This window comes from Mandrillus leucophaeus, unplaced genomic scaffold, assembly GCF_000951045.1.
Source record: "Mandrillus leucophaeus isolate KB7577 unplaced genomic scaffold, Mleu.le_1.0 Scaffold145, whole genome shotgun sequence".
Classification (NCBI taxonomy): Eukaryota; Metazoa; Chordata; class Mammalia; order Primates; family Cercopithecidae; genus Mandrillus; species Mandrillus leucophaeus.
The window spans coordinates 593,727-607,067 of NW_012101421.1; the positions used below are offsets into that span (position 1 = coordinate 593,727).

Below are 13,341 nucleotides of genomic sequence, written 5' to 3' on the forward strand. Positions count from 1 at the left end.
CTCCAGCACCTGTTGTTTCCTGACTTTTTAATGATTGCCATTCTAACTGGTGTGAGATGGTATCTCATTGTGGTTTTGATTTGCATTTCTCTGGAGCTCATCCTTTTTTATGGCTGCATAGTATTTCATGGTGTATATGTGCCACATTTTCTTTATCTAGTCTATCACTGATGGGCATTTGGGTTGGTTCCAAGTTTTTGCTATTGTGAATATTGCCATAGTAAACACACATGTGCATGTGTCTTTATAGTAGAATAATTTATAATCTTTTGGGTATATACCCAGTAATGGGATGGCTGAGTCAAATGGTTTTTCTGGTTCTAGATCCTTGATGAATCACCACATTGTCTTCCACAGTGGTTGAACTAATTTACACTCCCACCAACAGTGTAAAAGCGTTCCTATTTCTCAACATCCTCTCCAGCATCTGTTGTTTCCTAACTTTTTAATGGTCGCCATTCTAACTGGCATGAAATGGTATCTCATTGTGGTTTTGATTTGCATTTCTCTAATGACCAGTGATGAGGAGCTTTTTTTCATGTTTGTTGGCTGCATAAATGTCTTCTTTTGAGAAGTGTCTGTTCATATCCTTCGCTCACTTTTTGATAGGGTTGAGTGTTATTTTCTGATAAATTTGTTTAAGTTCCTTGTAGATTCTGGATATTAGCCCTTTGTCAGATGGATAGATTGCAAAAATTTTCTCCCATTCTGTAGGTTGCCTGTTCATGCTAATGATAGTTTCTTTTGCTGCCCAGAAGCTCTTTAGTTTAGTTAGATCCTGTTTGTCAATTTTGGCTTTTGTTGCCATTGCTTTTGGTGTTTTAGTCATGAAGTCCTTGCCCATGCCTATGTCCTGAATGGTATTGCTTAGGTTTTCTTCTAGGGTTTTTGTGGTCTTAGGTCTTACATTTAAGTCTTTAATCCATCTTGAGTTAATTTTTGTATGAGGTATAAGGAAGGGGTCCAGTTTCAGTTTTCTGCATGTGGCTAGCCAGTTTTCCCAACACCATAAAATGGTTAAGTATTTTTTAAGTGACAAATGCTTAGGACCAGTAAAAGTTGAACTAGAAGAAGAGATATAAACCAGGGAAAACACTACCTAAAGTAATTCAATTGTAGTTGATGAATACTTGTAAAATGAAAAATCTTTTTGTGATGAGGAGAATTCACAGTTACTGAACTGCCCGATTTATTTTATTTTTTTTTATTTATTCTTGAGACAGAGTTTCACTCTGTCATCCTGGCTGGAGTGCAGTGGCGCCATCTCGGCTCACTGCAACCTCTGCCTCCTGGGTTCAAGTGATTCTTGTGCCTCAGCCTCCCGAGTAGCTGAGATTACAGGCATGCACCACTACACCTGGCTAATTTTTGTATTTTCAGTAGAGACGGGGTTTCACTGTGTTGGCCAGGTTGGTCTTGAACTCCTGATCACAGGTGATCCACCCACCTCTGCCTCCCAAAGTGCTGGGATTACAGGTGTGAATTTACAGGTGCGAGCTTATAGGCGTGAGCCACTGAGCCCAGCCTGAATTGCCTGATTTAGAAGACATCTTTTCACACGTCTCTCCGTAACTAGGGGCTCATTATCCAGTTTATGAATTATCCAGGCTCTCCTCTTCCCTTTCCTATGCTGCCATGTGATTTTACACAGTGGTTTCCGAAAGTGTGGTCCCACCTTTGGGACCAAGCAGCATCAGCATCCCTGGGAAACTTGTTAGATACAAATTCTTGGACCCCATCCAGACCTACTGAGTCAGACGCTCTAAGGCGGGGCTCAGTAATCTGTGTTTTATCAAGGTGATTCTAATGCTACTCAAGCTTGAAAACCACTGTTAACATCCCAATTAGAAAATAAAAATAAATGGAGTAGAAAAGAAGATTAAATATTAAAAAGCCCTATGCCAAGGGGAAAAATAGGAACTGTCCATGAATATACCAAACTTTACCTGAAATAAGAATTCACAGCATGCATGAACAAGTCAAGGGTAGCAAAGCATTGCTAAATGCATGTTTTAAAATTCTGTAAGTTAATAAAACGTTTTCAAAGAAACTGTCTTCTTCTTTGTAACTAACTTCAATATGACTCACCTAAAATCGTATTTGTTACATTCAGATTAGCCCAAACATCCCAAGAACAGGTGAAAGATTTTGATAAGTCATCGACTTTATTACTGTCAGATCTAAAATATTTATTATTATCTAACATTCAAATTCAGAGTTCAAAAATTGAAAGTTCAAAATATTGCTCTTGTTTTTTTAAAATTAGCAATTGTGGAAAATATAATTACGTATTTAAATCAGCTGTTGAGTGAGACTGCTATAGGAATATAGAAATGTCTAGATCATCTATAAGTTGGACTTTTAAGTTGGAATTTTCTAAATAAGTTGTGCTGGTTAGCCTTAAAATAAATTTTACAAAAACTGCCTTTTCTTCCTCCCATCCCCAAAATAAGATTAAGAAGAAAAAAGTGCAGTAGGTGAATTCTAACATAAACCTGACCCACGTCAGATTTATCAGAGCAGATCACCAAAATCATTGGTCCACCGTGACTGCACTGGGTCACTGGAACTCTTGTGAATGTGTACATTTCTATGACTATAGACTACAGAGCCTTCTTTGTGGCTACAGAGACTACTGCAGACCAGACCACCAGCTCTGCCAATACAAACAGAAAAATCAGGATGTGTGACTGGAGGAAATAAACAAATGGCATCCACTCCCTTTATTTTATCTCGTTTTATTTCTTTCAGATTATTTCAGCCAAAGTTGAAAACTCTTTAAGAATGAATTGGGGATAAACCAGGGATCTTCTGGGCAGTTTTTGATTTGACCTCCTGTACAATAAAAGGGAGAAACAAAAGAGTTATAAAACATTCTGCCTGGTTGGAAGGTCGAGTAACATAAGGAAAGAAAATAACACAGATGTTAGATGATGGGCCTGAGATGGGCATAAATTTAAAGAACCACTGGCAAGTGCCACGTCCTCTGTGTTTAAGTTCTAAAGAGAGTCCGTTGAGCACACTGCTTACCTTCTAGTAATTTCTCACTGAATGGACATTAGAAGCCATTATAGGGACTCAAAGTTGAAATAATGTTTTAAACTAATTTGTATTTCTCTACATCCATTTTTAATAAGATATCTCTTAGTCTGAGTTATGAAAGTTTAAGGGATTACCTCACCGTAAAACCACTGAACACTTCAAGATTCTCTACTTTAAAGGAAAGACTTCTGATAGAGAACCTGTCAGCCAGGGGGAGCTGCCATCCAGTGACTCATGAGTCCTCCTGGATTCTTCGTGTTTAAACTCATCAAGGTGACTTCAGAACAGAAAGTCTTTTCTAAAAGTGCTGACCTTGAAAACAACGAGTACATTGATTGATGCTGTTTGGTATTCCCTCATGCCTCTGCAAAAAAAAAAAAAAAATCTTTTGCCAGATACCAGGAAGTCCAGTTTTTATAAGATGTACAGGATCCAGTGGTAGGAAATTTTTTTACATGTTTTTCAAAGCAGCAAAACTAGTTAAAATAAAGTAACTTTTTTAGAGTTAGCAAATTAGAAAAGGTTTTGCAGAATTTTTTGATTCATCTGAAAGTACTGCTTTGGATACAGGAACTAGCAGCTTACTTTTCCTCGTCTGTCTTAAAGGCATGTTGCAGGTGACATTTTTCTGTCACCAAGTTCCTGGTGAGAAAAAAAGTCACACATTTAGTGTTTGGAGGAAACCATATCGGCCATCTTGTCCAGCCACCCTTCCGATGCTTGAAACCCGTTTACAGCATCCCCACAGGAAGTGACTCAAACTTACAGAGTGGACAGGTTTTTTTTTTGAAGTGCCAGGGAGTGGGAATGGAAGACTAAGGCAGAAAGCTTCTGCTTATTCCATTCATGTTATTTGCAGTATACTACCTACTGGAGATGTACAGAATCTCCACAGTCCTCTGCAGCTTGTATGACTGTCCTGACCCTAGGTACTACAGTAGCTTCCAATCAGAGAAACACAGCCATGGTTTCTTAACCTCAGCACTTTGCCAGTTGGAGCCAGATAACACTTAGTTGTAAGGGCTATCGTGTGCATTGTAGGATGTTTGACAGCATCTCTGGTTTCTACCCACTAGATGCCCCTGGCATTTATCTCCCTGACCTCAAGCCCAAACCTGGTTCGACAACCAGAAATGTCTCCAGAATTACCAAATATCCTCAGTGGCAGGAGGAGCGGGGCAGGGCAAAACTGTCCCTAGTGGAGAATGATTGGTCTAAATTAAGAATGTGTTCTGTGAGATACAGGATCTAAAGGAATCAGATCCAAATTATTTAGAAAGCAGTGGCTGAGATCTTAACTGTTTGCTTAGTCAAATAAACAAACAGTTCCACAATTGACAAAATGTTAGTGCAGTTCTTTTTTCTTTTTTGTACAATGAATGAAGCAAATATTTCAGTCCATCACACCTTATTAAAAACATGCTACTGCAATAGGTGCTATAAAAAATGCAGATAGCAGAACCCTATTACCTAGATTCCAAGACAACCTTGACTTGAGGATGCACATCATTTTTTTATGTTTTAGTGTAACATCCGTACAGAAAAGTGCACATATCACGAGTGCACTGAATCTTCACAAACTGAAAACAGCATGTCACCAGTTACCAGATGAAGAAACAGATTGCCAGCATCCCAGAAGGCCCCTTGTGCTCCCTTCAGTCCCTATGAGCCCCCTGATAGCCACTGTCCAGATTCACAGCAGATTAGCCTTGCCTGTGTTACACTGACTCCCTAGATGCTCAGCAATTTAATACCAGCCTTTTGAGAGAAGAAAAGAAACATTACATTAAAGATGTGCAAGACCTCTAATATTCATCCCAGTTCCGTAACTAAAACCGACTGATGACTCCCAAATGTTTATCTCCAGGCATAACTTCTTTTCTGAGCTACTAACTCCTATATCCAAAAGGCCATTCACATAGAACACATAAAAACAGCTCTTACCTCCCATTTCACCCCTCCCTCAACACCACCCCCCACTCCCGCCCCACCTTCAGCTTCCTCCATCCCTCTCCCCATTCTGTCTCATCTCTGGAAATGGTGCCTTCACTCACCCAGGTGTTCCGGGTCAAAATTCTAAGGGTCATCTTGACTATTCGCCCTCATTCACTCCATTCACAGGTCTCTGTTGCCTCTGCCTTCAAAATAAACACTAGAGGTATCTCTTCCATCTTTACTGCAACCCCCAGGGTTTAAGCTAGTGTTATCTATTGCACCGCTCCTGCAATGATGCAGTGACTACAGTCTGGTCTCCATATGTTTGTTTTTGCCCCTTTATGGTCTGTTCTCTGTACAGTAGCAGCAGTGAGCTTTTTCAAACATAAACTGATTTGTATCATTTCCAAACATAAAAGCTTCCAGTGGCTTCCTCTCACACTCAGGATAAAACCCGAAGTCCTCTCCCTGACTGGGTACTGGTCTATTATCCCTGTGACATCATCATCAGTGATTCATCACCGCATGGCCTGGGCGTTCCTTTTGCCGGGCTCTGCCTGACTGGCTTCCTCATACCATTCAGGTCTCTGTGCAGATGCAGCCCCTTCTGAGAGTTTTTCCACACATCCAAATCATTCTCTACTCTCCTGGCCCTGTTTTAATTTTTTTGTAGCTCCTACCAAAACCTGGTCTGTCTTTGTCTGTCTCCGCAGTATGTAAGCATCCAACAGGGTAAGAATATTGTGTTACTTACCGTTTTGTTTAATTTAATTTAATTTAATAATTGTCTTAATACTTAATTTAGGAGAGCTAAATAATTAAACATGAGGCCAAAGTACATAAGAAAGCGGCAGTCTTTTATTGCAAGTATGCACACACTCTCAGGTGAGGTTCTGCCGTCCTCAGGTATGGGGCCAGGGAAGTCGCGCTGGTGCTCTCGGGTGAGGTTCTCCGGTCCACAAGTAGGAGGGGCCGAAGAAGTCACGCTGGCTCCTGCCGGCAGCGGACTTTTATGCATTGGTACTGGAAGGGGGAGGGCAGTGGGCGGGATAAGGGCGTGATAGGGGCGTCTCCATAGGTGTGGCTGGGTAGGTTTCGATCTCTTCGGACTGACGTCACCTGGCGCATGCTTGGTTGATCTGCATCTTCCCAGGCGCGGGCTGCATTTTCCCGCGTACGGGAAAGTTGGTGAGGAAGAACCCGGAAGCAACATGGATTGTGCCTTCTTCTTCACCTTCCTCCATCTTGTCCTTTCTCCCTCACCCAAACAGTCCAACCTCTTATTGATTATAAGAATTTGGGGCGCCATTGTCTGTCTGGCTGCTTCCTGCTGTTAAGGGGCGTAGTTAGGGTCTGAGGTTGGCAGTTGGATGTAGGGATGCAGGAGCATTTGGTTGAAGGTGACTCAGGTGATTTCTTGGACCTTGGCTCGGAGAAATTTTATTAAAATGGGAGCAAAACATAAGGCAAGGCAGAGGATTGGTATGGGAATTAGGAAATCACAAAGGGCACCCTGCCAAGCTAGGTCTTCTATGAGAGTAAAAAGTTGGGAAACCTACTGGTTGGGGAATGGGTTGGGAAGGAGGATGTCTATGGGGTTTATGAGGGAAAAGTCAGTTAATAGTGAGGAAGCGGGAAAATTTGAGGAGGGTGTTGATCCTTGAGTAGAACCTGGTCACCTGGAGAAAGGGAAGGGGAATAGATGTTTTGAGTTAGGTTAAGATGTCTCATCCCAAGAGGGGGGTGGGACAAGAGGGCATGATGAGGAAAGAGTGGGCAAAGCATGCATAGTCCAGGCAGTAATTTAACACTGGGGTCTGGCGAGGGTTAGACGGTTTACTGTCTACCCCAACTACTGAGATAGTGGATGGCTCGCTAGGACCTCCATAGGTTGACAAAACAGAATAGGTAGCTTCCGTATTGATGAGAAAAGAAATTGGCTTACCTGCTATCTGTATAGTTACCCTAGGCTCAGCGAGGGTGACCGGGGTCTCCGAGTGTGGGCACCGTCAGTCGTCGTCCAGGTATACGAGCTGGAAGGAGCCTTCCGGCCTTTGAGGAGAGGCACCACGTTGAGGCGCAATGCCTGCCCTGCTGGCGGGGCAATCAGACTTCCAACGTTTCTCCTGTTGGCAGGATGGGCACGGCGTGGTAGGTGGGTGAGGATTTGGACACCTTTTTGCCCAGTGCCCAGTTGTGAACTGTCTTAATTTAGTTTAATAATTGTCTTAATTTAATACTTAATTTAGGAGAGCTAAATAATTAAACATGAGGCCAAAGTACATAAGAAAGCGCAGTCTTTTATTGCAAGTATGCACACACTCTCTGGCGAGGTTCTCCGGTCCTCAGGTATGGGGCCAGGGAAGTCGCGCTGGCGCTCTCAGGTGAGGTTCTCCGGTCCACAAGTAGGAGGGGCCGAAGAAGTCACGCTGGCTCCTGCCGGCAGCGGACTTTTATGCATTGGTACTGGAAGGGGGAGGGCAGTAGGCGGGATAGGCGTGATCGGGGCGTCTCTGTAGGCATGGCCGGGTAAGTTTCGATCTCTTCGGATTGACGTCACCTGGCGCATGCTCGGTTGATCTGCATCTTCCCAGGCACGGGAAAGTTGGTGAGGAAGAACCCAGAAGCAACATGGATTGTGCCTTCTTGTTCACCTTCCTCCATCTTGTCCTTTCTCCCTCACCCAAACACTTACCATATCCTACAAGCTCAGGAAATTGAGGTTATGAATTAATTCAAACTTGCAGAAATTTTAAGATGAGGACCATGCAAGACTTAGAATTGAGGAAATGTCTCATAAATTCTATTTATTGAATGCCAGTCACTGCAATAGTTACATTTCATGTATTTCTTTAATTTGCACATCAGCCCTGCAAAACGGATGTGTCCTAGTTAGGTGGCTATCAGATGCAAGTAACAAAACCCAACTAAAACTAGGTTAAAGAAAAGAATATTGAATATCTCACAAGAAAAGGTCTGGAGAGAGAGTTGGTCCAGATTTGAATGATTCTGTAACTTAAAGCCTTTATGGTTTCAGTTTGGCTTCTCTAGCATTTCGTTAGCTCTCCCCTCATGGTCACAGCATGGCTGTAGCTATTCCAAAAGTCACTTCCTCACTCAGCAGTCTCCAGAGGCACTTAAACAGGGAGGTTATGCATGCGCTTCTCTTTTAATCAGTGAGGAGAATCTTTTGTAGGGTCTCCTGATACCTCATTAGCCAAAATTCTCTTATACATTTATGCCTAAACCAGCCACTATCAAAGTAAATAGGCATACATACCCTGTTTTGTCATACCAGTCATTCAGCTCCATGAGCTAGGCAGGGTCTACCTGAGAGTACAAAATAGAGTCTTATGAACACTGAAGATGAGAGAGAATGCCAATAAGCCAGACAATTGAAAATGTCTGCCACATATGTATTACTCTCCTGTTACAGATAAGGAAATACAGACTAAAGCACCTTATCTGGCAGAATCTCTTCCCCGCTTCCCTCTGCCCTAAGGATGGGTTAGACTTAATGACTCACTCCCAAAGAATGGAATAAGGACAGGGAAAAATAGTAACTTTACAGCAGGGAAACTGCAATCAGTACCTTAGCCCGTGGTGTCATGTGGATATTACATACCAGCTAGTATGGTGTGACGAAAAGGGCACTTAAGCTCTGTGATGTTCTTTCCAAAAACACCTAATACTGGTCTAATCATGAGAAAAACAACGGGTAAACCCAAATTGGAGGACATTATGCAGGATACTCAGCCAGTATTCCTCAAAACCATCAAGGTCATGAGAAACAAAGACTGGGAAACTGTCAAAAACCCAGAGGATATAAAGGAGATGTGATCACCAAATGCAGTGTGGAATGGTAGATTGGATCCTGGAACAGCAAAATAACATTAGTGGGGGAAATGGTAAAATCCGAATAAAGTATGGAATTTAGATAACAGTGCATTAACTAAATGCACCAATGTTAATCTCTTAATTTTGACAAATATACAGTAGCTATTTAAGATGTTAACACACGAGGAAAGTGGAGAAAGGAACTGCTGTTACTATCTTTGCAACATTTGTGTAAATCTAAAATTATTCATCAGTAAAAACATATTTTAAAAGAAATGTGCACTAGGTAATTGTTGAAACTGGATGTTAACTATATGGGTGTTCATTGTACTGTTCGCTCCGCTTTTATACATGTTTGCAATTTAAAATGATTTTAGTGTTAAAAATACATACATAATGAAATATATTTTATGAATTTCTGCCTTCGAGATACCAGCAGTCAAGAGTCACAACAATTCTTGTGCTGACTACTGAAACAATAATGAATAAGGCAGACTTCATTGACTGTTGTTTGTACGTAAACAAACAAATGATATTTCATGTCACATTCTATAATCTTGCTCCTCAAAATTTGGTCCAAGAACCCACAACATTGCTATCATCTGAGATCTTGTTAGAAATGTAAAGTGTAAGGCTGACCTCTAGACCTACTGAATTGGAATCTTCATTTTAACAAGGTCCCCAGTGAACATAATACACATTAAAGTTTAAGAAGCACTGTTGGTAACCATGCGATTTTCTGCATTTCTGAGCAAATCACATCTAGAAAGTAAATTCCAATAAAAATCAGTGAAGAGGCTCATATGATGAATTTACCTTTGACTAGAGGACTATAAATTACTTCCATTTTCTTATACCCTAGTAAAACAGATGACACTTGGTCAGAATAATAATATTTACTTAAAATAACATGTAAATTATACCCTCTTGCTAGGGCCAGTAAGATTGTAGGGAAGAACAAAAGTAGCAAATATTCAGTGCAGCCAACTCCTTAATATGGCCTGTGTCAAAGAGAAGAGTCTGATGGTTAGAAAGATGGGCAAGAAATATATTAAATTTTCATTTGCTTGTTTGTTTGAGACCGAGTATCACTCTGTCTCCCAGGTTGGAGTGTAGTGGCACGATATCGGCTCACTGCAAGCTCCACCTCCCAGGTTCACGCCCTTCTCCTGCCTCAGCCTCCCACGTAGCTGGGACTACAGGCGCCCACTACCATGGCCAGCTAATATTTTTTTTTTTTGTATTTTTAGTAGAGACGGGGTTTCACCGCATTAGCCAGGATGGTCTCGATCTCCTGACGCCATGATCCGCCTGCCTCGGCCTCCCTAAGTGCCGGGATTACAGGCGTGAGCCACTGTACCCGGCCGACATATACTAAATTTGAAGACTGTTCCCTGATGATGTGGACACTGGGACCTCTCTGATCCAGGCACTGATCTTTCCCTTTGAAAATTCCCACCCAGGGAACACGCAGAGAGAAGTGATCTATCTCAGCATTGCTTTCCCTTGCTTTTCATACCATGCCACCTTTGAAAATACATACATTTGGGGAGCACCACCTTGGTTAGAGACATCTCTGGCCACTGCTAGCTGGGCAAATTAATAGTAGAGAGAATGAAGAAGAGATCATAGATCTGATAATAAAATAGAGAATTAGCCATGATTGTTCATCTGCCCCAGAGAAGCCCACACTAGGAAGCTGAACATCTCTCCCTGAGTTTCTTTTTGGAATGGAGAGCCAAGAACATGAACTGACAATGGAAAGGAAAGAAAGAGGCTGAAGGATTCACATGTGGAATGGACCCTACAGGAAGCTTTCAAATGAATGCAAAGGATGTGAAAGAGACTGAAATTTTAGGGAATGCCTTGTTTCCCATGATGTACCAAGTAGGGCTTCATGGATCCATGTGACCATGCAGATGGGAAAAGGCAAACAACTGAGACAATCTACACCAAAGACAGAGTCCAGTGAATTAATGCATAAATGGAAGGTGGAGTAGTGGGGGCAATACATATAGACAATAATTTCAGTTTGGAATTATAAGTAAGAGAGGGATATAGAGCAATAGATTGTTAACAGAAACAAGAGAGGGATCTAGTTTTCTTTTTTAAGAGAAGGAAAACCTAAATATATTTGCTTTGTCAATCAGAAGGAAATAAATGTGTTGATTAGCCAGTGGAGAAGGACGATAAAAGGTTAGTGGAAGGATTAAGGTTCTTGAAGATAAATGTGAGAGAACAAATAGAGTTGCAAATAAAGTACACAAATGATGGTTTGCCTTGGAAAGGAGTCAGGACACCTCTTCCCTGGGGAATGAAAGGAAGGAGAGGATGACTGAAGATAGTGTCAGTCAAATAATATGTGGGGTCATCTCATAAGAGTGAATAGGTATAGAGGTGTGACTAGCGTCATTTCCTAAAGTTTGGAATGCCTATTTTAGAAATGCAATAAGGGTAAGGCAATGACAAGGTGACGATACAATTTATAGTGTGAGCATACTTTTGAGGATGAAAGGGTTGCTAACAGATGGAATGCCTCACAGCAGGTGTCAACCTAGACTCTTTGGGCAAATGCAGACATATGGTCACACTAGAAAGGAACCGTCACCCCACTGAAAGAACAGCTATTTGAGAGCATGAATGTGTAAGAGATTTATTCAGCCACTGTGGCCCCTCTAGCAATATTGCCAGTGTGTGGTCAGTACTAAATAGGTTTCTAGATTTGAGAGGAAAAGTGAGGCAGGAATAGCAAGAGTCATGAAAATGAATGCTCCCTGGTGATCACGGACAACATCTTCAGAGTGGCAGGCAGCAGTCTGCTAGCACTGGTCTGGTAGAACTGTGTGCAGTGATGGAAGTGTTTTCTGTCCGCCCTGTCCAGATGGGTAGCCCTTAGCACATGTGGCTGTTGAGCAACTGGATTATTCATTTCAAATAATTTCAGTTAAAATCCAAATAGCCACAAGTAGCTACCCTATTAGAAAGTGCTGGTTCAGATTGAGCCAAGAGAAGAATGAAGCCAGCAGGGAGATTAATGAACTGTGAGGAAATCCTGCCATTTGCGGCACAACAACATGGCTGGAACTGGAGGTCATTATGTTAACTGAATAAGCCAGGCACAGAAAGATAAATACAACGTGTTCTCACTCATATGTGGGAGCTAAAAGTTTTGATCTCATGGGCATAGAGAATAGAATGATAGAATCTAGAAACTGGGAAAGGTAATTGATTAATGGGTACAAATAGATGGTTTGATAGAAGAAAGAAGACCACTAATTAGAAATAAGAACACTAGTTCGATAGATTAGCAGGGTGACTGTAGTTTACAGTAACCTATTATACATTTCAAAGCAGCTAGAAGAGAATTATTCGAATGTTTCTAGCATAATGAAAAGACAAGTATTTAAGGTAATTGACATCCCAAGTACACTATCTTTACAAATTATATGAATGTATTAAATTATCACATATATTCCAAAACTATGCACATCTTTAATGCATCAGTTTTTAAAATTATTTTTTTAGAGTGCAAAATATTCAGAAAGCAAGATGGGAGTTTTTTGGGCAAATTTAAGAGTAAGCATAACTGTATTTAGAACAGTACTATGTCATGATGAAGTCCCCGGTGTGACAGTGCCTATGAAGAACCAAAGAAAAGAGTTGGTGGGACTGAGGATACTGAGGAACCGAAAAGTCAGAACATGGGCTGTCCATGTGTGTGGTGTGTGTGTGTGTGTGTGTAATGCACACACATCCATAGGGATGGTGGGAGTTAGCTGGGTGTGGGGTACATTACATACTGGTGGCCCTGAGGAAAGGTAAGCAGGTCCTGGAGAACACAAGATAAAAACCATAGGGTGGGGAGAAAAGGATGGGAGAATGACTAAGATGTCACAAGGCAGATGATTTTGTTTGTTTTTGAAGATACTGTTTTCTGGAGGAGTCAGTATGGATCCGGGAGGATATAGATTTCTCCTCTGGCACTGGCCATTAGGGAAGGCAAAGGGAAAAATTAAATTTGTTTCCTCTTGACAAAGGATAGTAGTAGTGGTTAAACTTTTTTTATGTCTATAATATTTAATGTGGTATGTTATTCATGAACAGTGTTTTCACACTGAATTGAGCAGTAAATTGGCTAAATATCTAATAATTTTATTTTACAGATCTGCTTTCATGTTGGAAGTGGACTTTACTTACAGGTGAGGAAATAAAGGATTTATTTCTGCCTTTTGACTCAGGAGGCTTAATTCCATGGCAAGCAGGTTGTCTGGGCTTTACGAGATTAAAGACACACATTGTATTAGACCCAGCGATTCCCATTCAAACAAGTGCAGAGGAGCTTATCCAGGGGTGTTCAGTGCAGCAGTTTTTAACAATGTAAGTATCCACCAATAGGTGAATGTTAAAACCATTTATGGTATATGGAAGAATGTCCATGACGAGGTGCTGAATGAAAATCAGGGGGTAAAATGAGATATATAGTATAAATCCATTTTTATAGCAAAAAGACCTTTATACATCTGTGTA

At 41.2% G+C, this 13,341-nt stretch overlaps 1 protein-coding gene across 1 annotated transcript in view; it reads left to right on the top strand.

The window, feature by feature from the left end:
• Positions 1-12,971: 12,971 nt before the first annotated feature.
• DSG2 (desmoglein 2) overlaps positions 12,972-13,341 on the top strand; it is a gene marked incomplete at its 5' end in the record, with an annotated part of 30,217 nt that continues 29,847 nt past the window's right edge. Inside the window, one exon of the mRNA XM_011974441.1 lies at positions 12,972-13,013. Coding sequence (XP_011829831.1) covers positions 12,972-13,013 — 42 coding nt within the window. The remainder of the gene's footprint in view (positions 13,014-13,341) is intronic.